Below are 25,043 nucleotides of genomic sequence, written 5' to 3'. Positions count from 1 at the left end.
TCTTTTTCTTTTTTTCTTATAAAACAAACAAAATCACCATGAAATATTCTCAGTAATTACAGAGGTTATTGTGAGTTAAAAGCAAAACAGAAGCTCCTCATGCATCACTTCTAAAACCCTTTTCACCTCTCTATGGGCTGAAGGCAGAAGTTTACCATCTACCCTCAAGGGAGATGAAAAAGGAGCAGAACATTTTTAAGAGCTTTCTTGAAAGTGGCATGTGTGTGTGTGTGAAGAAATCATCACTACAAATCTAAAATGAGGTTACTCTTTAAAAACCTCTAAACTAAAGTAACAAAGGACACTAAACTCCTGAAGCCGGATGATAATTCAGTTGCTTAAGGTGATAAAAATGGCATGAAGAAATCAGACTAAACCCCTCTCATCTCTAATCACAGCTCTCCATCGAGTCACAACACATCACACTACTACCACTCCCCCTCATCGTCACATTGAAAAAATAAAACCCACCTCTAATGCTTTTAATGCTACTCAAGTTTGTTGAAAAATAAAGTTTCATTTGGCTGCCGTTGCTACTTCGTGTCTAGCTTGGCCATTTCTTGCACATAGATGCCAATGCTTTCACTGTCGAAGAGCAGAAAGTAAATGTTCTTCAAGGAGGAAGAGCTGGTGCCATCAAAATGGGTGGAAATTGCTCTGAGGGTCACCTGGGCTGCCGTCTGCTTTGGGAAGCAGTTTCTGTGTGGTCAGGGAAGAAAAGAGAGCAGGTGAGTGTTGGGCAGGGATGCTGAGAGAAGCCAGCCAGGCTTCTGTGCCCCTTGCAGTTTGTGCCCCTTGCAGTTTGGCAAACCCCAAGGATTTGATAGCAATATTCACATGCTGCTGAATTAAGTTTCCTCACTGGCACACCTTCTGTTTTCATCTGCTTTCATTTGCTTATGACCGAATTTATTTATTTACAAATTTTTATTTGTATTTATTTTTATTTTTTATTTACAATTATTTAATTTTTTTTTTAAGCTTGCCCTTAGAATTAAATTTTTCCATGCCAGGCTGGGCAGGCTAAAAATTTCAAAGGATTATTTTTTTTTTTTTAGCTGAGAACTGAAAAAAAAAACAAACCCAAAATATCACCTACTTAGCTGACTTACTTGCTCTGTCATTAAAATACTTTGCTTGGGTTTCCTGTGAAAATAACTGAAATTACAACTCCAAGCCATATTAAGGTCAAGATGCATTCAGTCACTCCTCTTGATGGTAATATTCTCTAACCTACAATCATATTTATATTGAAAACCACCAAAAAGATCTGGCACAACTGAAGTATCCCAATGTTACATCAGTTACTGTGAAGAGCCCCTAAGATGGGACAGAGGAAAATGAAAATTCACATAACTGATATAGTATAAATCTTTATCTACCCACAAAACCATCATTTCAGGTGCAGACATGGAGGTAGAGTAAAATGACAGCAAAACCAGAAAGTCCTGTTTGAAAAACTGCCTTTTTCAGGAAATTTTGAGGTACTTTGATCAATGAAGTGTAAACCAGCAGTACCTGGTAAGTCTCTCTATTTCTGTTAGGAGGAGTAATTGTAAGAGAAGCAGGGTGAAATGGAATAAAGCAGCAGAAGGATCTGCACTAAGATTAATGGTCCAAGAATGGATTATTCTGATTCTGTGCTCTTAGAAGACATGAAGTCTAGAAACGATTTCTGTTGGCATTAAAAGCTACAGTTAATTTTTATATTAAAGACTGTTAAAACAATGCATCACATTTTGCTTTCACTGAAAACCAAAACCAAAAAGATCTGTATATTAAAAAATTGCTAAAAATTAGCCCTCTATTTATTCTTTTGTCCTGATCCATAAAAATTTTTTTTGCTTTGATGAGTATCTGTATAAAAATGGCATTTTTGCCTCCTGTGTACTCAGTGATGTGTGGTGATTTCACTGATCAAATGCAATTTTACTTTCATTTTATTCACTGTCAGGCCAACACAACAGGACTCTCTTATGTACTCTACTCTATGGGCACTACTACCAAAATCAATAGATACATTTCAAAATTGATATAAGCACACAAATTCTAACACAAAACAACAACTACTGCAGTTAGCAGTAAGATCTCTTGTCATCAGAGACCAACAAACCATTGATTTTAAAAGAAATTTGAAAGAAAAAAAAAGAAAAATACTTCAGATTTCTTAGTCAAGAACATTCCACCTGCTAGTTATTAAGAAAGAAACGTGTGGCTTCACACTTGGTTTAACAGTTTTCCCTTTTGAAAACAGATCTACATTTGAGAACCAGATTTTCTTCTGAAAGGTTTTGTGTGACAAGTCATTTCAGTATCTATTATCAGGAGGGCTTAAGTGAACACCCCACATCCACGGAGCTCAGGTGGCACCACTGTAACCTGCCTTCAGTATTGTGCTGCTATAATCTCATTAGCACAAATGCAGGTTTAATAAGACTCCCCACAGCAAAATGAAGGGACACAGAACCCGAGGTGGTGCAGAGGAATGAAAATGACTGCCTAGCAATAGAAAACACAGCAAGCCCACTCAGCTCTCCTGTGGGTTGGCTAATTTCTCTCTACAAAGGCTCTCTGGCAGTTTCATGCAAACACTGCACTTCAGGCTGGATTCCTCTGGAGCAGCTCTGTGTCAGATGGCAGCAGCAGAGGCAGGGTCACAGAGCAGAGGGCACCTCTCTGTCACAGCAGCAGCTCTGACAGCCAATTCCACCTCTGCTACCTGCCACAGGGAGTCCTACCTGCCGCTGGGGAACGGGGGGAAAGCCACAGACTTCAACTTCTTGTCTTCTGCAGCTGTTAAGCAGTTCTTGACAGTCTCCTCGAGCTGCTCTTCACACTTGTCCGAGCCCCACTGTGGGATGTGACAGTGGATGACAAACTTTGCTGCTAGGCCGCTAGACTGAGTGAGTGCAGCTAACACAAATGAAAATATAACATTTAGTTTGGAACAGAAACCGCCCTGCACGACCTCTCAACCCAAAGTACCTTCTTAATTACCTCACCTCTCCAAAGAAACACATTTGGGATTAAAATACACCACAATGGCTCACTTGCAATAATAACCTGTCTCACCATTCCTTCTGTGATCAATTGTTATTTCTTTGGAGACCAAAGAAGCCAGGGCTCATTTGGTTAGCACACAGCTTCTCAATAATGGTTTTTAGCTCTCTCATTCAGCACAGCCTCTGGGTTTGTTTTATGCAAAGTACAAAAAGCTCACCCTAAACACAGTATCAGTAATCCCCACAGACATTTCTGCAGTGCTGTCACTGAGTGCTTTGTACAAATATCCTGCATCATCATCATCACCTTTACAATTCCAGAGAGTTGGGGAGTAATATGTAGACTCACTTTGCAGCTGGGTAATTTCACACAAGGACATAAAAATCAAAGTTGTTTGTTGAAAGTCCCCACCAGTTATGTCCAATTAGGAATCTCAGATTAATTTTTCAGAAAGTGTAATATTTCTCCAGGATCTGCAGAGCTTACAGCACAGCATCAGTTTGCTTTTGTTGCAGTTGTCAGCATCAGCACTGCTGAGAGTCTGGGTGTCTTGGTAATCTCAGGTTAAACACTCTGAAATCAGCTGTGCAGGATGGAATTAGCCCAAGGATGAAAATCCTGGATTTATTCACTTGTTCTCCATCACAGAGGAGTTCTGTTGCAGGCACAGAGGGATTCTGTGCTACTTAAATTTTAACCAGCTGTCTTAATAGTATAAAAGGAGTCTATCTTCTAGTTAGGTAGTGATGTTGACAGAGAAAAGTAGTTTACTTTGATTTTATGGCATATAAATTTGATTTGATATGAAAGTCAAGCAAATTATCTTGTATAAAAATTTCTCTATCATTTCAGATGATAAAATTAGGCTACTCAATTAGGAATTTTCCAAAACTAGACTATTTAAAGCACTTATTTTTGGGGTTATAGAGATACTAAGCCAAATAAGGCATATTGTAACTTTTCTCCATCTGTCTTCCAGACACCTTCAATTGGTTTAATCTGTCCACAAAGGAAGCACAATATGAGGGTCCAAACTATTCCCTGCTACAAATGTGTTAACCCTTGAAGGGAGCTGCTCTAATAAAGAAGCTGCAGTGCCTGAGCAATTGCTTTTCCAAAAAGCTTGCCAGTTCTGCAGATCATATCACATCTTCATTTGTGCTCAAAGTAAGGTAATTATGTGGGTTATATACATTCATCAAATATGCATAAAGGAGAATAATTGATGAAATATCACTAATTTTTGCTATGCCTCATATTTTAGGCTGAGAGCTGTTTCTGATTCTCACTAAGGCTGCAGTACAAACAGGGCAGGAAAGATGGCACAAGATTTCCTTATTTTTTGGGCTGCCATGTACAGAAATTGCCTAAGACAAATTGATCAGTCTCAAGACAGAATGTACAGCCCACAGATATCCAGTTCTTCCTTTCTTCCCCCCTCAGGAACCTGCCCATATCAGCAACAGCTTTGAGGAAACACATCACATAAGCACAGACACATAACAACAGGAACAGATCAGAATGTCCAGAGAAAAGAACATATAAAATGAGCCATGTCCAAAAGAGAGCAGAGTATCCTTCTTACCTTCAGCTACCTCCAAAGGTCCTTGAGATTTGCGAAGCTCTTTCACAGTTTCCAAGAACTCTTTGCCTCCAGCCTTTTCCAGTGCCTTGCCTGCAAGGACACAGAGCAAAAGGCCTTGGCTTCAGAGTATCAGTGTGGAAAAACAAGTCTACATTATTTAAAAAACCACTGTACACACACTATCCTGTCTCCCTCTATCAGCAGCAGCTAATTTTTATGTTTACCACTCTGCCTAGACACAGATAGTTTACTTTTCATGGTTTTGTAGAGCCCTGTATGCTGTTACTGGAAATTACTTTAATATAAATATCTGTAAGAATGCTATTTACTCTGACTCATGGCTAAAATAATGTGGAGTGGGATTTCCAGGACTCAGGCTTTCAGCCTCCAAAAGGAACCCAGCATACAAACCCTACTACTTACTGAAACAAACACAGCTGAGATGCCAGTGAAGGTCTTGATGAGTAAAAAACAATGATGCAAAAACTTGCTACTAGATTCTGTGCCCCCTATGTGAATGGCTGAATAGCTTTTTACCTCCCTCCTGCTTAAATTTCCAGATTTGGAATAACAGTATTTCCTTATTTTGCATGAGCAGCATAAGGCTTTGAACATGAGTCTTTCTAAATTATGTAACATCCTACAATGAAAGTCATAGCTAGAAGTGTTAATAACATATAATTTTGCAATGCAATTTTCAGATGCAAATGTAAAAATAAGCCAATAAACACCTCAGTAATAATTATTTACACCTTTGCTGCTCATGTGCTCCAACAAATTATCTGTGTTTTGCTTGTCATTAAAAGCAAACAAATGAGTGATTAGCCTGTTGTACCTAGTCAGACCCAGCCTGATTTTCAGAAGCTGTAAGTGATATTTTATGGCCTGGGGTAGACTCAGATGAAACAGGATGGGATCTCAGCAGGCAGCCAGTAGCCCAGCTAGTGTTCCAGCTCTAGCTCTGTTTTTTCTGCATGTACAGAGCCTCACCTATTTCCTCCTTGAGGTCTATTTCAGCAGTCGTAGGGTGAACAATGCCTTCCACTTTCATGGAGCCAATATGGCTGATGTCACTCTGTGTCAGAGAGAGCTGAAAAATAACAATGAGTGGGGAGGAACAAATACATAGTAATCCCAGTGCAAAATCATTTTCATACCAAAAGGCTGAAATGAAAGAAGGCTGGATTTAGTTTTTCAGAGACCAGCTATTTTGTTCTGTTCAGTACTGTGACTCTGACTTTTAGCTTTTAATTAATTAATTTGCACACCACTCAGATTATTTGGTGATATGCCCACAACTTGGAAGCTTGCTCCAGAGGAAGTTATTGCTAGAAAACAAATGTTCTAACATCATAATTTGAAGAAAAAAAGGCTGATTTTGGAAATGCTTTGGTTTAAGAGAAAAGCATCCTTCCCTTCATGCTAAGCCTCAATCTGTTGTTTTTTTCTTTTCTTTATTACCTTCTGTCCTGGCACAAGGCTCTTGGAGGACAAGATAGTGAAACCATCCCCAGGTCCATCTTCAGTTGTTGAATTAGAAGCTCCTTCTTTTTCATTGTCCTTTTGTTTGTTCTATTTGATGGGAGAAAAAAACAAGCAAGACTTCTCAAAGGAAACAAAATAATCACCATCTAGCATAATTCAATAATGGAGAGATTTAATAACTTACTACAAATCTTATCTTCTCGGATCAATACATTACTCATAGCCTTGTAATCCCCTAAGGTTATGTAACAACAGAGGTCTGCACTGTTTATATAATGCTAAATCAGTGGTTCATCTGAGGCATTACATGCTTTTGTAGTCACATTCAGAGGCAGGGCACCCACACCCATCTGTAGATTTACTGACAATTAAGGTTGTATTTACATGGGTGGGCATGTGTTGGTTTATTTTTGTTGCTAACAGAGCAGAACCTCATATTAAATCAAACTTAGTCACTAAGTAACCCAGTCAAATGCTCCAATTTGAAGAAAAAACAACTTTCTGGTCTGAAAAACAAATGTTTAAGTCTCAGTTATTAAGTGATAAAGCCTTCTTATAGCTTATTTTCAGGAGTAGCAAACCTACCAGTCCTAGAGTAGGTTTAGTCCTAGAGGGCTAAAGGAGCATCTCCTCACATCTCTCAATATTTGCTTTAAGGTATGTCAAGGAGCTGCCACCTCCTAACAAGTCCAAACTCTGCATGTGCACAATTCAAAGTAAGGTGGTAGATGATCAATGCACAGAGGCATCCAATTAAACATCTCATTAAGCAACTCTGTTTTCTTTTTAAAGGCTGTTTCTGCCTATTATCAGCTGTGGAACTGTATTAAAACTTTGAAAAATATGCTTAATCCAAGTTTTAAAGGTTTAAGGCAAAGCTTGGTATCATTTAACCCTACCCAATGAAAAACTCAGCAGTGTTTCAAGGTACATGCTCTGGAATGACAAACCAAGAGCACAGATCTGGGTTACTGCTTTACCAAATTAATCCATTTTGGATAGTGATAGAAGATGGGTAACCTTAAGGGAAAGTGCAGTGTCAAGTTCTGATTGATTTATTCTTGTTTTAAAACTCACTAACAGCACAGCTAAGAACACATGAAAAAAAGAGCTTGGTCACAATGACATTGATGTTCCATGTCAAATTCTCTGGACAGTGAAAAATCTTTAACAGCAGCCCAGTAACTGTGCAATGCTGAAGGCATGACATCTCTCTGGTAGAAAATGTTTTAGAACACAGCTTCCTTTATTTTAAAAGGGTTCACTGCTGCAGAGTTAGTGTGGAGATAAGAGATTTCACACAATTTCAAGAGAACATTGCAGAGGGTGACACAGAATCTGTCCCAGCCCTGTGCTTACCTTTTTGGACGTCCGGGCCTTGGTAGACTTTGCCTTCTTCCCACTCTTTTTGGTCACCATGGATTTCCTCCCCTTCTTCTCAGGAGCAGGGGAAAGGATGGTCTCAGATTTGCCTTTGGCACCCCGTTTCTTGGCTAGAAGCTCAGGCTGAATTCTGGGCAGGACACCTCCACTTGCAATAGTCACACCTTTGAGCAGCTGCAAGGACAAGCAGGGCATGGAAGCATATTACAGATCCTCTCAGTCTGCACCACCAAAAACAATTAGGGAGAAAATCCACAATAACCAGGAACTTGGCAGGTGACAGCAAAGTCAGCCAGCACATCCTGGAGAATTCTGTTGCTGTACAATCAACCCTACCCCTTCTTAGTGCAATTCTGCCCTTGGTGACTCACAAGCAGTGAATAAGGGTAAAAGAAGAAGAGTGTCTGTGGGCTACTTAAAAAAAAGGACTGCACCACAGCCCTGCTCAGAGGAGGACTGGATGCACATCTCTTTGGCAGGAAGACGGATGCAGTGAAAGCAAGGAAAAGCTCCAAGGACCTGCTTTGCAGAGGGAACAACAGGAATGGGCTGTGATACCATGTAGGGGACAAAGTCTGGCTAATTCCTAAGAGACAACACTGGATCTAGATCCCAGTTCACAGGTCACTGACTAGAAACATGGAGCTGGGAAAGGGTTGGTGGTGTGAGCATACTTTCTCTTCTGGCCTGTTTTGTATTTTTACTCCACTTGACTGGAAACAGAGCCACATGACTTCATGGGCACCACATTTTCATTATTTAAAGCAGTCATATTAAGTGCAGGAGTATTCAAAGTGTGAATGACATCATCCATCTTCATCCAGAGGAGATACTCTGATGCTGACTGAACCTTTTCAGCAGCCCTGAATAGTACAATCTGCAGCCCATGCTGTGATCTCTGTCCTCACTCAACAAGTTTAGCACAAGTGATCCCACAAGTGATCCCAGGAGTCAGAGTGCTGAAAACCACAGTTTGGGCAAACAGACAGGGAGGCAGCAATAGCAGAGAGTGAGCCAGATCCCTACACAACATGGGCCTCACAGCCAGTATAATAGAAAACACACATTTCTACAGCTTTTGGGAAAAGGTCTTGCACACTTTCTTTAAGTACTGAATGTCCCTGAGGAAAAAGTGAAGCATCAAGACTAGTTTCAACAGGACTCATAGGCTAAGAAGAACCAAAGTTTTTATGTCCATAAGATTTAAGATGAGGTATCTCAGAACCTTAATTTTTGTTTGCTTTAAGAGAGCACAATCTTCTCCAATAGCTGTGATCTCATTCTTGTCTCAGACTAAGCTGTTTCTAACCTTCCCTGGTAGCAGTTCACTCAAGCCACAGCACACAACTCCTGCACCAAAATGGAAACAGGCACCTGATTCAGCTCCTCATCGTTTGCAACTGCCAGGAGGATGTGTCTGGGGGCAATCCTTCCCTTCTTGTTGTCCCGCGCCGCATTTCCTGCCAGCTCCAGGATTTCAGCTGTAACACATCAAGACAAAAACCAGTAACAAAAATGCAGCTTAGGTACATGCTGCCTACACATTTTACACTGCTTCTTAATATCCATTTACCTTCTCAGGGATGTTTCCAGATTTAAAGGGTTCTCACTAGAGAAAGGCAGAAAGCAAACCCCACTCAATGTATCTGTAAATTTAGATAAATTAATTTGTCTTTCCTAATTCCCTAAAGGAGAAAATATGCTAGGCTTGGTTCACATATTTTCTTTTAAGAGTCTCAAGTCAGAATTCTCTTGCAAAAAGGCAAAAAAACCCCTAAAAATGTACATCAGCAGTCCAAAATTTATCAGCAGCCCTGTGCCAACAGAACAGTCAAGCATGCAGTGAAACCCTCAACCTGGAACAGACAGCTCTGACAAACAGCAAGGATTCTCAGGACCAGGGAAGATGAAGACTGAGGTGCATTTGAAGAAATACTTGGAAAGCCAACACACTAGCCAGGCACTGCTGGAATTCTGCATTAAAGGGCACTGAAAATCTGTGAGAAGCTTCATTTCAGAACAAGACATGAAAGGTTTGATCCAGATGCAAGCAGAGACAATGTGAGAGCTTCAATGCATGAAATATTGATAGAAGGGTCCTTCCACATCTGTGGGAACAGGAGGTCACTCCAAAGGCAGTTTTTCTAACTACCAGTTTGGTTACAGTATAAATGTTACTGTTTCTCTAAGTCACTGAGCTTTTCCTAATTATTACAGAATTTCAGACACATCTTCCTAAGTTTATTTGGACTGTAGCAATCAGTATAATTCATTAGTTTACATAGTTTGGCCTCTACTCAGAAGTTATTTCTCATATAAGAACTGTACTGAAACACTAAGAAGGAAGGAGAAAGAGATTTTTTTCCCTCCAATTACTCCTAAAAATCATATCCACACTTTTTTTTTAATTTTAAAAGTATATAGTGTCCCTGTCTTCTGGGTTTTGGATTTGTGCTTGTCAGTAACAGGAATATGAAAATTACAGCCAATCAGTAGCCTGTTGATAACTTATTGATGTCTTAATTACATCCTACTCCTTTTTACAAACTACATAAAGAATTATCACTATTATAAAAAGAAGGATTTTCATGAAAAATCTAGTGGAAATGTACATAATGTTTGGCTAAAATCCAGATGATTTCAACATGGGGCTTAGCTCTGGCTCATGGGAAAAATACAAGCTTTCAATTCTACTCAGAAAAACAAAAGTACAAACTTGTCTTCCAGTTTTCACTGCTATGCAGCACACATACTTAATTGAATGTTGGAAATGTAAAAGCCTTTTTAAAAATTATATGCATATTCACAGTGAGTTGTAAAAGTTAGGGCAGGAACCTCTCAGCTCTAGCATTTCCTAGTCTGTCCTGGATTTTAAAGGAGGAAACTACAAAGAGATCCCACACAACCCAGCTATATTCAACCCCACAGGACTGGAAATGTCAGACCCTCTCCCAGACCTCTGCCAGCAGAGCTAACACAGCAGCAGACAGCAGGAACAGATTCCATCCATTGTGCAGACCAGCAGAGAGCAAGAAAAGAGACCCAGGCTCCTCCAGTGGGATTTGCAGATGTGTGCTGACAGCAGAGGAAAATTGCATCAGGGGGGAAAAAAACCATCCAAAAACCAGCACATACTTACCTGTGTGGGAACTGAAGTTCTTTCAGGTGTGCCAACAACAGGCACACCCTGCTACCTGTGTGCTCACCCCACTGCCCCAGGTTTGGGTCCTTTGGCCAGCAGCATCCTGATGGTGCACTCTTAGTCCTCTGCCTAATGTTAAGAGCAAAAAAGGCAGAACACTCAAATGCCAGCCATCCATCACAGGACACTGGGAAGAAGGGAATCCAAGGCAGAGGTGATGTATGGCAGATTGTGGAATATGTACATGACTTACCAAAGAATGCCAAATATTTGCATGGTAAATGATTGCCTTACCTCCTTCTAGTGAAGGTTTCTATGCATATTTTTTCTAATGATGGAGGTAGGGGCTCATAATCTTAAGAATATAAAATGGCATTTACAAAATGCAATATCAAAACTGGAGGCTTCAGCTATCACATGCTCTGCTAACAATAACAGATCCCTAAAGAAACTGCTTTATATTTGAAGTAGAAACTTCTTAACAGCTGAGGTTACCTAAATGCTAAAAATACTAGTCTGAGAATATAGGTCCTATCATAAAGAGGAATATAGAGTACAGGAAAATAGAATATAGGTCCTACATCATAACAAGCTGTCTTGGAACTGGGCATCTTGATATTTTCAGCCATAAATTGGTTTTACTCTGTGCTTTAACTACAGGCATTAAGAATTACATTGAAATCTCAAATAATATTGCTTCCTGCAAGAGTCAAAATCCACAAAGATGCCTCCACATCAGAAGTTTAACTTCAAATCCAGACATCTTCAGAAGCACATGACTCTCTTCCAGCAGAGACAAGCTGCAGCCAAGCTATGCCCTGAAAGGGATTACATCTTGTCACCCTGTGACATACAGGGAAAAAGAGGTTTCTTTAGCTGATGGATCAGCAGATTTGAAATGTCTGGGAACTAAAGCATCCTAGCCATGCCAAAGGTTTTTGTTCAGCTGAGCTTGTAGGAAGGTGGACTGCTAAGAAAGATCTATTAGAATTACTGATAGCAAATTGGAAAGATTTCATACAGGTTGTCTTGTTTTCCATTTCCCCTTCAGGAGAAATTCTGTCAGCTCCTGTTACACTACCACATAAAATCTACCAGCAAAACCTTTACTCTGCAAAAATCTATTGATGATGGAGTCCTTGTCCTCCATTTACAGGTGGAAAGCTGCCTGCTGGATGTGTCTCCAGATGAGTACAACAGGCAGAATAGTGTTCCAGGTGATTCCTGTGAAGGAGGAAGCCTTTGCTGGTGGTGTGTTCTGCCCTAATTCAGAGAGGATGGCTTTCCATTGAGATCTTCCAAAAGTTCCTCTGAGCATGACTTGTGCTCCCTCATCAAGGGGCTTCTGTATTCTCTGCCTACTTTTTGGGGAGATGCCCTGTGGGACATATGCAGTTGATGTTTGATTTAGGTGGTTGTGCCTGCAGTCAGCTCTGTGCACACTCAGAGCATGAGGCTGTTGCAAAATCCATCAATCAGATGGGACTCAGGCCAATTTTTCAGAGAATTTGAACTCTGAAGCCAGTGGAATTCTCAGCAAACACAACCTTCTGGACAGGAATTAAACTGCAATTTTACAATATGATTTTCAAGCCTAAAATGTAAAACAGCATAGGGAGATTAAAAAGAAAGGTTTAGAACAGTGAGGAGATCTTCAAATTAGCTGATCAGCTGAGGTAAAAGCACCTCTTCCTGAGATTCCACCACCATTGCTGGCATTTTAATGAGCCTTATCAATCCAATAATGGGATTGATGAGGCAAAGTGCAGATTTGGGGGTGATAATGGCTGTGAGGTGCTGCCATGATCAATCTTGCAAACAAAGGGAAAAAACAAGGATCTAGTATCTCTGTGACACAGAACACACACCAAAGCCAAACAGCAGCCTCAGCTCCACAAACTGGGAGTAAGGATGCTCCAGATGCATGTGCAGCCTCTGGATGATGCCAGCCACGAGGCTCAGTGCCCTGGGGCAGCACAAACACAGGCCAACAGAGACCACACAGCACTGGTCACTCACAGAGATCTGCTGGTCCATGCCAGCCCTGGAGGAATGCAGGCACTCAGGTGGTTCTGGTTCTGTTTGACCCTTCCAGCCTCATCCAGCCTGCCCCTATCCCAGCCTTGACTTGCTTTCCCACAGCTCCAATCTCCTTTCCCTGGCAATCCACACCAAGACTTCTATCAGCACCTTTCCTGGACAGTCACCATTTCTCCTGTCTACTCTGGCTCAATATTCCTGCCCAGGTTATTCATGGCCAGCACCCCCTCTATCCAATCCTTGGCCTATCTCCTATTTTTTCAACTTGCTCTCCAGCTTCCTAGCAGGATATTAGGCACTCCTCAGCATTTATTTGCCCACTGGTCACCAGTCCAGCTCTCCCCAGCAGCCAGACCTATCCCTGCCCCTGTCTCTAACATCAATATTCTTCTTCCATAGCCACTGCCTCCCCACAATGTTATGATTTGGGAGCAGAGAGAGGCTGGAACATGTTCAGTGAGGACCAAGTCTTCAGAGACTTTAGATGTTAAAGTCAAAGATGTCTCTGCTGAGCATGAGCAACTTGTGTTTTATCAAGTTAGAGCCTGGCCAAAGAGAGCAGATTTCTCTGAGGTGGCAGGGACCACCCTTCCCCTTTTGTAAGGCATTAAATCTCTGCTCAAACACACAGAAGCACTCAGGGGTTTAGAGGAGGAGTTTTCATGAATGTTTTAACATTAAAAAAATAAATTGTCCTGCTTCTGTGAAACAGCTAAAAAGTGACAGTCCCTTACTGCCACCCTCCCAGATTTAGCCTGAAGCAGTTCTCCTGCATGCAGCCTTTCATCCTGAGGAACCATCACTTCACAGCTGCAAATCCAGGAGAAAAGAAAGACATTTGTAACAGGAAGATCAGATAATGTTAAGAAAATGTAGCTGTTTGACATATAATACCCCCTTCCACAACATCCTTGGAAAAACCTATTTTGTTTCCACAGGCTTCCCAAAACCAAAGATTTTATACACCTGTAATATTAGGAATAACTAGATCAGCAGGGCTAGATGCTGCAACACTTTTTTTGTTTAACTGAACTCTCCACCTTTGTAATATTTCCAAACAAAACCCTGGACAGAGCACAGGAACTTTGGTTTGGAAAGACCAGCAATAGATGTTTGCTCCAAAACATTACTCCATTCTACCACAATATATACAGGAGTTCTCTGCTGAACCAAGCAGCTGAAAATAGCATTCCCTTACAATTTATGTGGGCTCCCAGCCTACACCTCTAGCAACCTTCTTGCCTGGTTGACTACACATTCTTTTTTTTCTAAAGCAAAGTGTAGGCCCACACATAATCTGCTCATATCAGATTAATGATTTAAATTAAACTGCACTTACTACCCAGGAGCAGAGCCAAGACATACATTGTTCTAGTTCAGGTAACAGGCAAACAGTGCTGACCACAAGTCAGTCTGCACCATTGAAATGTTGCACACACCAGATGTGCTGCTGACAATTTATTACTGCACCTTGTAAAAACTGCCACAGCTCAGAACAAGCATCTCCAAATGTTTATCCTAGAAATATCTCCCTGTAGAGCAGGAGAAGAAAAAAAGTATCTCCCTCCAGACAGAAGGTCAGCAGAGTCACAATGCATCACATTATGTTATAAAAGTTATTGTGATTTCTTCAACACAAGCAATACTTTCTCACTCCAGCTCCAGAAGTAGCCTCAGGGGGGGAAAAATAAATTTATTCTTATCCTGGAATGTACTGCCATAAACATGGAAATTTTTGCAATCTACTAGTAGGCTTGATGATAAATTTAATTTTTATAGTGAAATTGTGAAAATAGTGAAATTTATTAGTGAGATCTCAGATTTTCTCCACACCTTTGAAAGAAAATAGTGGTTTTATTGTCTGGTAGTGAGAACAAGTTTCATGTGTATAAAAGACAGCAGTGTTTACATAAAATCTGCTGTATGGACAGCCAGACTCCATGCAAGCTTCTTCATGCCACCTTGGCAATAAAGTACACTGCTGAAACACAACTCACTCAGCTGATTCCATCCAGGCTGTGACTCCTCACAGATTCTCTAATGCACCTCAGTCTTGATCTGTAACCCCCAAGTAACCTGAACAAGAATCCTCTCTGCACCCTGAATTCTAACAATTTGTTGAAGTGTTATTCTCCACAATTAAACAAGAAACTCCTCAGATATGATCAAAGGACACTCTGAAATATTTCTGTACAGAATCACAGTATACTGCATCACCATGGAACACCTGCCCCTTCTTCAAACTTCAATGTCAGAAAGGCAGGAAAAAGAAAAATCAGGGTGTGTGGGAAGATTAAAACCCTGGAACACTTTCTTTATACACTTAGGCAAAGCAAGAGGGTTTTTTAAATTAAAAAAAAACACCTTTATATTTCATAACACTTGGACACTCTCCTGCAAGGAGAAATGCAGCCAGCAAAACAGTTTTCTCACTTAAAAAGCACAGAAGCAGTACAAGAGGGGGCACATTCCTATAGGTGGGTTTGCTTTCTTTCCACTTATTATTCACATTCAGGTGTATCAAAAAAACCTAATTAATACCAATTTTCTCTGGGACAAAGAGAAAAGAGTCACAGAAGTGACTTGTCACTTTGCAAAACAATAAAAAATAACACTCTCAGTTGGTGACTAAGCAGAGAATATCCATCCTCAGCCTCCCCAGAAAACAAATTAACCTCCTTAGCGTTTTCAGCAGGCTTCAACAGACCCTGATTTCCAGGAGTGCTCCACACGTTCACATCCCCTCCCGTGGCTACGCCTGCGTGAGGAGCAGAGGCAGGAGCAGGCTCAGGCTTTACCTGCCAGGTACTCGATGACAGCTGCCATGTAGACGGGCGCCCCGACGCCGATGCGGTACTTGTAGGTGCCCTTCTTCAGGTAGCGCATCATCCTCCCCACGGGGAAGATCACCCCGGCCCGGCTCGAGCGCGACAGCTTGGACATCTTCTTCTTCCCGCTCCGCCCCGACATCTTGCAGCCTCGTGCTTCTCAATTTGCTGGTGGGTCCCAGTGTTTTGTTCCAAATCAGAGGGCTGCAAGAGAAAAACAACAGGGTTGGTGAGAAATGTCTTCGTGCAGCTCAAGGCTTGACTCTCTCTGGGCTTTGGCTGTGCAGAGTGCAAAGGAGCACATGGAATCCACGCTTATGTGCCCTTCTTGCCCTAATTTTAAGTTTAAACTACTTCAGCATTTCCCTCCTTTCTTCTGAAAAGAGGTTGAGACAATGTCATTCCAGTCAGTGAGGTTGTTTCTGAAAAACAAATGTGCAACTTAGAAAGGGGATGTTTTAGTTTTAAACTAAACACAAGTTCAGTTTAGCTACAAAACACAAGTTAGCTACTAAATACAAGTTTAGTTTTGTTTTATCATCCTTTTGCTGCATAGAGAGGAAGGTGAAAAACCTTCACCTTCATGCCTTGCTGCTGCTCCAGAAGAAAAAATCCAAACCCACCCTTAACACCTGTTAAAGTGCAGGCATTATTCATTAAAAGCAAGATAATTAGAATATTTGCTATAGCTTCGCTTTTAAACTGCACTGTCAGTGTAGCAATATCAGGAGCAAAGAAAACAATCCTTGTTTTTCTGGCAACCACAAGATTAGGGATAAGCAGACAAGAAACCCTGGAATCTGCCACTCCACTCCAAAGCTAGCATGTGGTCACAGCGTATATTTGGGTTCCCAGATGAAGAAAGGAAATGATGAATCTAACTCCATGTTCTTAGAAGGTTAATTTGTTATTTTATAATCTATATTATATTAAAGAATACTATACTAAATGATACTAAAGAATACAGACAGGAGGCTATAAGATACTAAAGAAAAACCCGTGACTCTTTCCAGAGCCTTGACACAGCTTGGCTGTGATTGGCCAATTAGTAAAAACAATTCACATTAAACCAATTAAACAATCACCTGCTGGTAAACAATCTCCAAAGCAGCAAAACACAGGAGAAGCAAATGAGATAATATTGTTTCCCTTTTTCTCTGAGGCTTCTCAGCTTCCCAGGAGAGAAATCCTGGTGAAGGGATTTTTCCAGAAAATATGATGGTGACACACAGTTACACCCCCAGTTCTCACCTCTCAAACAAATAATGTTTGGGAAAGTTTTAACTCTACAAAAATTAGTTTTAGCTCCATTTTGATAGCTGCTCCAGAGGCAAAATTATGAGCCTGGCTACTCCTTGGAAGCAAACACAGAGCAGGTCTGCCAGAGATGGCATTTCTACCAAGGAAGGCACAGTTACCTCACTGCCAGCATCCATTCACCTCAGTGAAACAAGGAAACACCACAAGGGAGACACTTTGAAGAGCATTCAAATGAATCTAAGTGATACTGCTAAGTTTTATCCTTATGATATCAAAGGTATAAAATCAGCAGAGAGCTGTAAAATCTTGGCATGCTCTTGTGTATCAGCCCGACAATTTTTTCTTTCTGTGAGCAATGTATCATGTGGGCATGATGAGAAAAGTTGGGAAAGATTAAACCAGTAAACCTATCAGACACAGACACGTCAAAATTGGTGTTGCTCATCATCCCACTCTGAATTCCCTGCCAGCTGCCAGCCTGGAACCACGAGTGGTGGTAACAGAGCTCAAAGGGAAGGTGAAAAGTGAGGAAGCATGGTACTGGTCTTTAGAGATGTGTGAAGGTGGAGAGAGTGAGTGTTCCCTACAGCAGTGACTCTTACAGAAGCTGTAGGAGAGGAGAGAGAGCAGCACTGGGCTTGGTCAGAGGGGAGGCAGCAGAATCTTCCCATCAGGACAACTTCAGAACAATTTGAGAATCTATGCCAGAAATCGAGCAGCGCTGGATCTGCCTTAGGGCTGCAGGCTGGATCAGGTGATCTTCCAAGGTCCCTTCCTTAATGAAACTTGCAATTTGTGACAAACCCTTTGTAAACTTTCAATTTCCTAATAATAACAGCCCTTAAAACATGTCATTTTCAGTTTGTGACAACTGACATCCAAATAATAAACCTAGGCTGGGAATTAGGCTCCTAGCCATCAGAGGAGGCAGTTTCTGGAACAGCCTTCTCTTTAGAGCAACAATAACTCTTTCTGAAGTGGAACTTAATAAATGTATGCAGTAGGGTACAAAGAGCTTCTTGCAATGCTGGCAGGACAGTTGCATCACCCAAGAGTTCAGTCCAGCACTGAAACCCTACAGAGAGCCATGCTGAAAGGGTACACTACCTGTATCAAAATTATATTAAGCTAACCTCTCATATATTTGTTCCTATAGCATCAAATCCCAGTTGAGTGAAAATCAGTGGGAAAAAGGTAAACGTCAAGGGATTAGATCCACAGAAAATACCATCGTTACACTTGATCTCCATGGTAGAAAATCAAAACATATTTGTGTACAATTAACCACACTGCTCTGAGCCATGCTGCTGCATTGTATAAATTTATGTTTAATTACTCTTTTTTGGCTCGTCCTTCTGTTGCCATCAGTGAACTTTCCACCCCTGCCTACTCCTTTACTTTTCCCTTCTCGCTCACTGGAAACCTTCTACCATTATTTACTCCCCTGCTGCCAAGCCAGCTCTTGGAATCCCAAAATATTTTCCAAAGACACTGCAGGTTATGTTTGCATAATTTTGTGAAAGCCTAAATACAAGATGTTTCAAAACTCTGCTAACACTGTCTCTGCTTTGCAACTTCCATGGACCAGGGTGCACTGACGAGCAACAAACACAGCAGCACGCTCTTGTCTTGTTTTGACTCCTACAGGAGGCAATTTTTGGTAGAAAGCCAAGCTCTGGCACAGTCACAACAGGATCCAGACAAAGAAACATGTGGAGAAAACTCCTGTGGACCTGGACAAAGAAATCCCACAGACAGGGATCTGGTTTCCTTGCAGGAAGGAGCACATGAGCTCAGCCCTGCCACACTCACCTGAACTGCAACCAACAGGTAAAGAGCTACAAGGTGAGCACTGCTGTCCTAATTGTTCTCTTCTGAGGACACAGCCAAACCTCAAGGGCTTATCAGTTGAAAATTCTACCCACACTGGTTCCCTCTCTGCCAGCTGATTCATCATCTCTACATTTCTCCTCATGAAGTGCAGCCTCCATTTAAAAATAAACCTGTGCCATTGGTGTTAAGTCTGTCCTCACTGAGCTGCAAGGGCTGTGTCTCTGTCTGGCTACCATGACATCAGGCTCGGGCAATTTAAAGCAATTATTGTCCCTATCCCCTAATTGGTCACAGCACACTCCCACTCTGCCATGACTCCAACATCCCTGTGTTGCTATGGGGGATTGAGCAGCTACAACATCTCACGGAGCTCTCTACAATACGACTGCAAGCAGGGCTTTCCTCTGTTGACTTTTGCCTTCTTCAAAGCCCAAGGCAATCAGTGACATTTTCCTTCTGCCTCCTGGAAAAATACCTAAGAGTCCATCTTCCACTGGAGCAGGTTGCTCCAAGCCCCACCCAGTGTAGAGTGGGACATTTCCATGGATGGAGCAGCCACAGCTTCTCTGGGCTGCCTGTGCCACGATCTCACCACCTTCACAGGGAAGAATTAAAGAAGAGTTCCTTCATAATATCTGACATAAATCTCTCCTTTTTTAGTTTTAAACCATTCCCCCTCACCGTGCCACTATCTGCCCGTGTAAGAAGTCCCTCTCCCTCTTTCTCACATGTACTAAAGGGCTGCAGTAGGATCTGCCCAGAGCCTTTTCACAGCCAGGCTGAGCATGGCCAGCTCTCCCAGCCTGGAGATGGAGAGGTGTCCTGAGCAGAGAGGCTCCAGCCTCAGAGCCCCTTCACTTCCAAACACTGAGAGAACTCCAGCTCAGCAAAGGCCAAAATAAGGGACATGCAGGACTACCCACACAGCTGCGCTTCCCCCATCGCCAGCTGAAGGTCTGTTAGAACAGCTAGGAGCTGACAGGGAACCCACAGACACACCTTGGATCCAGCTTGGGCTGCACAATCACTTACAAACTAAATATCTGTGAAAAAATAACGCAGAAGGCCCGAATTGCTAAGGCCCCAAAGCACAAAGCTGTTCAGGGGGCAGGCGGGCTGTCCCCAGAGCCCCCCACACAGAGCGCGCTCCCCGCCCAAGGAGCTTCCAGGGCACCCCACACCCCGGGGGCCCTGCAGGGGCAGCTCCCACTCACAGACAACATCGGGAGACCCTGCGGCTGCGAGGACGGGCCTGGAGCGGCCCCACAGCGAGCCTCCGGAGCCCGCTGCGAGCAGCCGAGCCCCCTCAGGGCCGCCCGAGCCCCCTCAGGGCCGCCCCGCCCCGCGCACGCCGCGCCGTTGCCCGGACACCGCCGCCCCGCCCACTCCCCCCGCTGATTGGCCGCTGAGGCAGCCCCGGCCGGGCGGGGAGCGCGCTGATTGGCTGCCAGCCGTTTGATGGACGGGAGAGGGGCGGGGCAGCAGCCGGGCGGCGCAGTGGAGTGTGTGTGTGCGTGTGGGGGTGTGGCCGGCGCTTTCCCGCGCAAACGCCCCCCCCTCACGCCCCCCCTCCCCTTCCCTCACGCCGCCCTCAGCGAGCGCCGCCGCCGGGGGGCTGCGCCCGCTGCCCGAGGGCCGGCTGCGGCGGCGGCCGCTCGGCCCCGGAACGGGAAGCGCTGCGGGGGCCGAGCGGAGGCAGCGAGCGGGGAAGAACCGCCCCCTCCCCCCCCGTGCAGAGCTTACCCGCGGCCGCTGCCGCCTCGCGCCCCCCCCTCCCTTTATGGCCGCCCCTCACCCGCCCCCCTCACGGCCTCGGCCATGGCCGGGCCCGCCCGCAGAACGGCAGCGGCGCCGGGAAGAGGAGGAGGAAGAGGAGGAGGAGGAGGTGGGTCGTGCGGCCGAGGAGAGAGGGAAGGAGAGGAGCAGGGCCTCGCCGCGGCCCCCGCAACCCCCGCGCCGCCGCTGCCCTCACCTGCCGGCGCCCGCCGCCGCCGCCTCCTCCTTCTTGTCTTCCCTTCCTCTTTTTCCTCCCCCTCTTTTCCTCCTCTCCTTGCCCCCCCTCCCCTTTCCTCCCCCTTTCCCTTCTCGGCTCCGCCTCAGCCGCTCTCCCCGTATTGTATGTTTCAATGGCGATGGCGGCTGCTGCTGAGGGGGGCGGCAGGGGTTTCCTCCCGCTCCGCACATACCGCCTCTAGGAGGAGTCACTGCAGCCCGGGCCCGCTACAGCCCCCCTCTCCTGGCTGCCGCCCTCCCCGCCCGGGCCCCAGGGCTGCAGTGGGGGCAGGACCCCTCCCCGCCCAGCAGAGAAAGGGCCCCCCTGACCCTGGTCCCAGCGGGCTTGTGGTAGCCGGGAGCATAAAGGCAGGAAGCCTTCCCATCCTTTCCCAGGGTGGAGGAGTTTGGAGATGGAGAGGTCTCAAGGCAATCCCAGACTGGGCTAAAGCTCGAGGAGTGCCTGGTTTTTGTTAGAGAGAGCCACCCATCCCTCTGTCCCTTTGGCAGGGGGGCCTGAGCGCCTCGCTGCGGTGCCTGGAACCCGAATATTCCAGCATCCCCAAGTGGGCTCGGAGCGGCTGTAACAAAGAGTGCCGGCAGCTCTTTGTGTTGTATTGCACTGGAGCGTTCTGGCCGCTCACAGGCTTCCCAGCTCGTCCTTGAGGGCTGCAAAGTTCCCTCCTGAATGGAAGCTGAGGGCTTTTCTTTCCTTCCCTGCAGTTCAAGAGCTCGAGCTCCGAGAGACGCAATAAGCGATTGTGCCGTGAGTCTTGGCAGAGCCAAATCCGTGAGCAGGGGCTGGTGCAAACAGGAGAGTACAGGGCTCCACCTCTTTAACTGCTCCCAGGTACATTTTTACATCACACCGGGTTTGTATCATCATTCCTATACAAATACTTTGTTGCACTGATTTTGCTATAAAGACATTTGGGTGCTACTGTAGTGCACTAGGAGATACATTATTAACACAGGCCACTCCTGCTTGCTTGCAGTGTTACTTTAGGAGGGTGTCTGGGAACAACAGAGAGAAAGAACCATTCATGCATTCAGCATTCTCTTTGCCACTGTAAAAAATCATAAAAGATTCACTTGAGCTTGGTTTTTGGCTCTGCCAAAGTAAGCAATTTTATGTCTGCACAGAATGGGATTTGGTGGGTAAAAAAGCAATGGAATATTTCCCCAGGTTATGTTTATTGTGGATCACACCATCTCATGAAGAAAGAGGGCATGAGTTCAGGACCTGCATTTTCCTGTGGCCTTGGGTAAAGCAGTTCCCTTTACACACTTTACACAGTATTTTGACTGTTGTTAAAATGGAAATAAAGAATACCTTTTCTCTTTTCAAGCATTGAGTAACAGCCTCAATGTTTGGTGTGGATTAATTCCCTGGAGTCTGTTCTCTTCCTCACTTCTTTTTGAAAACCAGTTCAAGATGCCTTGAGACCATAGGAGAAAAACTCATGTATGAATTTGACTTATTTTGCATGTAAGAGGAAGCCTTACCTTGATCTTGCCCACTGGGATTTGGAATTTATCAAAGGAAGAAGATATCAGTGTATTGAACCATATTGTGAGGGTAGGAGGAAGCTCAAGAAGCTTTTCAAGCACTAAGCACAAACATTAATGACAATGTAAAACCCATGTGAAAAGAAAAAAAAGCTTTTACATTTTTCTATTTCCAGATACAAATAACTGCATCCAAAAACCCTTACAAACCCGTACAATGTGGTGTGTGGTTTTGGAATTTAAAATAATTTGAGATGAGGCAAAGTAAGCATCCCAAGTTTTTGAAAACATTCCCAGTTCGTTAGAGTTTAACATCAAATAGTTGCTGTGTGATAAGAACACGAGCATGTGGGAGGTCTTTCAAGGAAAAAAAAAAAAGTCTTTGTGTGAGGCAAACTTTCAACATTAGGAGAACTCCCTCTGTTTATAACAACATTTTTCTGTTTATAAACAACATTCTCCTGAAGGAAACAGGAGCGCTGGAGAAGTGCGAGAGAGGACATTGAAAATTTTCACAGTGTAACACTTTTTAAGTCTGTCATAGATGTCTGCATTTTAATACCAATTTTGTGCTGTGATTTTTATTAATCTCACCATAAGCTCATATTCCACTCTATTTCTCCAGTGGATACAGCCTATCCTTAATCTAAATATTAATAGCATTTACACAGATATTTTATGTTGCTTCAAATATTTTCTGGAAGATTTGGGGTCGCTTTGTGGCACAATAAGGAATTTTTGAGCAGAGCAGATCAGAGCAAGGCAGCACTGGATCAGTTACTGGGTGTGAATTGTTCTGCACTAACACCACCCTTGGAACCAGCTGCTTTTTAGAGCAGTCAGAGACTTCTGGTCACAGCACCTGCAATTTCCAGCCATTGGGATGGAGCTGTTCGAGGAAGAGCTGTTCCCAACCCTGATCTGTGCCGTGCTGGAGTCGAGCAGAGCTCTCCCCACTCAGCAGGAGCGGGGCCTGCCCTCTCTGGGTTGTGCCAAGCCCATCTGCCTGTTGCCTCCCGAGCGCAAATGCAATCTGTTACTTTGTCAAAACAAACAACACATCTATCCCATCGCTTCTAGCCTGCTGCCTGCCTGACTCCCCAGCTATGGGGAAACAGCCTGTTTATGGCACTCTCATTTTGGGGCAGGAGCTGTTGTAGCTCAAACATTGCAATGAATATTTCACAGCTCCAGACACAGGGCTTGGCTCTCGCTGGGGCTGGCAGCTGTTCAGGGTCATCCTGGCAGGACAGGAATGCCAAGTACTCCAAAAGCTCCATTTGATGTGTGTATATCATCAGGGAGCTTGATCAAATCAGTGTAAGCATTGATTACTGACATTAGGATAACCCAATGCAATCAAAGCTGGTGTGTGTCTATATGATGATCATTGTGAACAGCTGTAACAGCCAAGTTCTGCAACTAATCTATACTTCTGTAATGAAAATTAATTATTTTTCCCATTTTTTTAGCCATTTTAAACCCTTCCTCCACCTTTCATATTGCTTATGTGCTTGTTATGCCAGTAGTTTGGGTACAATGGGCTAAAGAATCCAGAAAACCTACATCCTAACTTTCTGGAGAGCTCTCTTTTAATAGTACTTTCTTAAATTAGACCATCCCACAGACTTCAGAATCTAAAGTCTTTGTGTGTGTCAGATTCTGACACTTTGTTTAACGTGGGCTGACTAGCTGCAGTCACAGGTTAGCTGTAGTGGGTAAGCAAGGGGAAAGGTCTTTCTTCCCCAAACACCAACTGATTCTAGAGGTCAAATGTAGCTTATTAGCTTAGCAAAATATCAAAGATGTCTTTTCATCCTTTAAAAGGAGATTTTAATCCTTTTTACTTATCCTTAAATGCAGCTAAGATCATGTTTTAAGTATTCCTTAGCCATATAAGTAAAAATACCAATTGAATGTTTAATCACAATCAACATAACTTTTGTTTGTTCTGTCTAATGGAGATTTACAAATATATCTTTCAGAATGAGGAAAAAAAGAATAAGGTAACAGACCCCAGAAAATGACTGTTTTCAGCTGAGGAATACATTGTAGGATCCCTCTCCACAACTCAGAAAGAGTAGCCAGAAGGGGGTAGGGAAAATTGTGGCAATCATGAGCACAGAATGGCTTCTCCAAAGAATTAAAACAAGTCAAGACTTCTAGCTAAGGAATCTGAGTGGTGGCTTGAGAAAGGACTGATGCTCTTGGCTTGGTGCTCTGTGCTTCCCAAGGACTGCAATTTTTACATTAATTAGTAAAATACCCATTTCAGTTTCTGAGTTTGAGGAAAGCTAGATGGATGAAACCATACATTTGTGAGTGATGCTTTTGGCCACCGATCAATGTGGTAACCAGGCACTGCCAAGCTAAGAGGCAGAAAAGCCTCTATCCCTGTGAATTTCTTTAAGAAGACTGCTTGCAACAATGTGCATTTACTATGGCACAGCTTTTGGTGCAGAAAGTGACACATTCTTTGTCTGGGTACTCCTGATGCGATGATTTGGCATTTGCAGAACTGTACTTGTTTGTCAGAGGAGCAAAGATGCAGCAATGTGTCATTGCGCTGTTTGAGCCCCGAGTCACTGCTCCAGATCTGCACTGAACACATCACACTTCCTACTTCTCACCTGTTGCAAAGGGATCTTAGAGCTGACTGATTGTTCCTGTGCTGATAAGGGTGTCTGGCCCTTTGCTGTTACACCCTCTGCTGTCATTTGGAGCAGGGACACACATTTCCTTTCTCTGGTGACACAGACAAGTACGTTGTCTCCCTGGCTCAGCTCCAGGCTCTTTTCAGTGCAGCTTCACAGGTAAGGACAGCACAGCCCTGCTTGTTTGTCTGCTTTCATCATTGTTCCTGAGTTTGATTTAAAACAATTTACCTCATTAGCTATTTTTCCTGCTAACTGCATAGCCCTAAAGGAAAAAAATAATCTCAGCGGTGTCCTATAAATAAATAAAATGTTTTTAAACAAGCCAA

General features: G+C 43.5%; 1 protein-coding gene and 1 long non-coding RNA gene across 4 annotated transcripts; one reads left to right on the top strand and one right to left on the bottom strand.

Moving 5' to 3' along the window:
* LOC135306186 (core histone macro-H2A.2) lies at nucleotides 1–20,689 on the bottom strand. 3 transcript variants are annotated; one of them, XM_064429778.1, is made up of 9 exons: nucleotides 20,532–20,689; nucleotides 15,437–15,670; nucleotides 8,831–8,937; nucleotides 7,433–7,630; nucleotides 6,050–6,160; nucleotides 5,579–5,678; nucleotides 4,589–4,678; nucleotides 2,739–2,913; nucleotides 1–699 (listed from the first exon to the last, which is right to left on the bottom strand). In XM_064429778.1, exons 2-9 carry the CDS (start codon nucleotides 15,606–15,608, stop codon nucleotides 534–536), a joined length of 1,119 nt encoding a protein of 372 aa, XP_064285848.1. In that variant the 5' UTR covers nucleotides 15,609–15,670; nucleotides 20,532–20,689; the 3' UTR covers nucleotides 1–533. The 3 variants fall into 3 exon arrangements, 2 of the variants coding, with proteins under 2 accessions (XP_064285848.1, XP_064285849.1); XM_064429779.1 differs by lacking the exon at nucleotides 20,532–20,689 and adding an exon at nucleotides 19,774–19,886; XR_010367004.1 differs by having other exon boundaries at nucleotides 462–699; nucleotides 2,739–2,851.
* LOC135306187 (uncharacterized) lies at nucleotides 20,134–25,043 on the top strand. The gene is made up of 3 exons (XR_010367005.1): nucleotides 20,134–20,444; nucleotides 21,275–21,401; nucleotides 21,738–25,043. It is a non-coding gene; the product is annotated as an uncharacterized LOC135306187 (long non-coding RNA).

This window comes from Passer domesticus, chromosome 8 (genome assembly GCF_036417665.1).
Source record: "Passer domesticus isolate bPasDom1 chromosome 8, bPasDom1.hap1, whole genome shotgun sequence".
Classification (NCBI taxonomy): domain Eukaryota; kingdom Metazoa; phylum Chordata; class Aves; order Passeriformes; family Passeridae; genus Passer; species Passer domesticus.
This window is presented reverse-complemented; position numbering and strand designations above follow the sequence as displayed.

Excerpts from the sequence above, each read along its gene's own strand:
- LOC135306186 (XM_064429778.1), bottom strand. The coding sequence starts at position 15,608 with ATGTCGGGGCGGAGCGGGAAGAAGAAGATGTCCAAGCTGTCGCGCTCG. Across the intron at positions 8,938-15,436 it reads TGTCATCGAGTACCTGGCAG|CTGAAATCCTGGAGCTGGCA; the intron begins GTAAAGCCTGAG and ends GATGTGTTACAG. Across the intron at positions 6,161-7,432 it reads AGGCCCGGACGTCCAAAAAG|AACAAACAAAAGGACAATGA; the intron begins GTAAGCACAGGG and ends CCCATCAAATAG.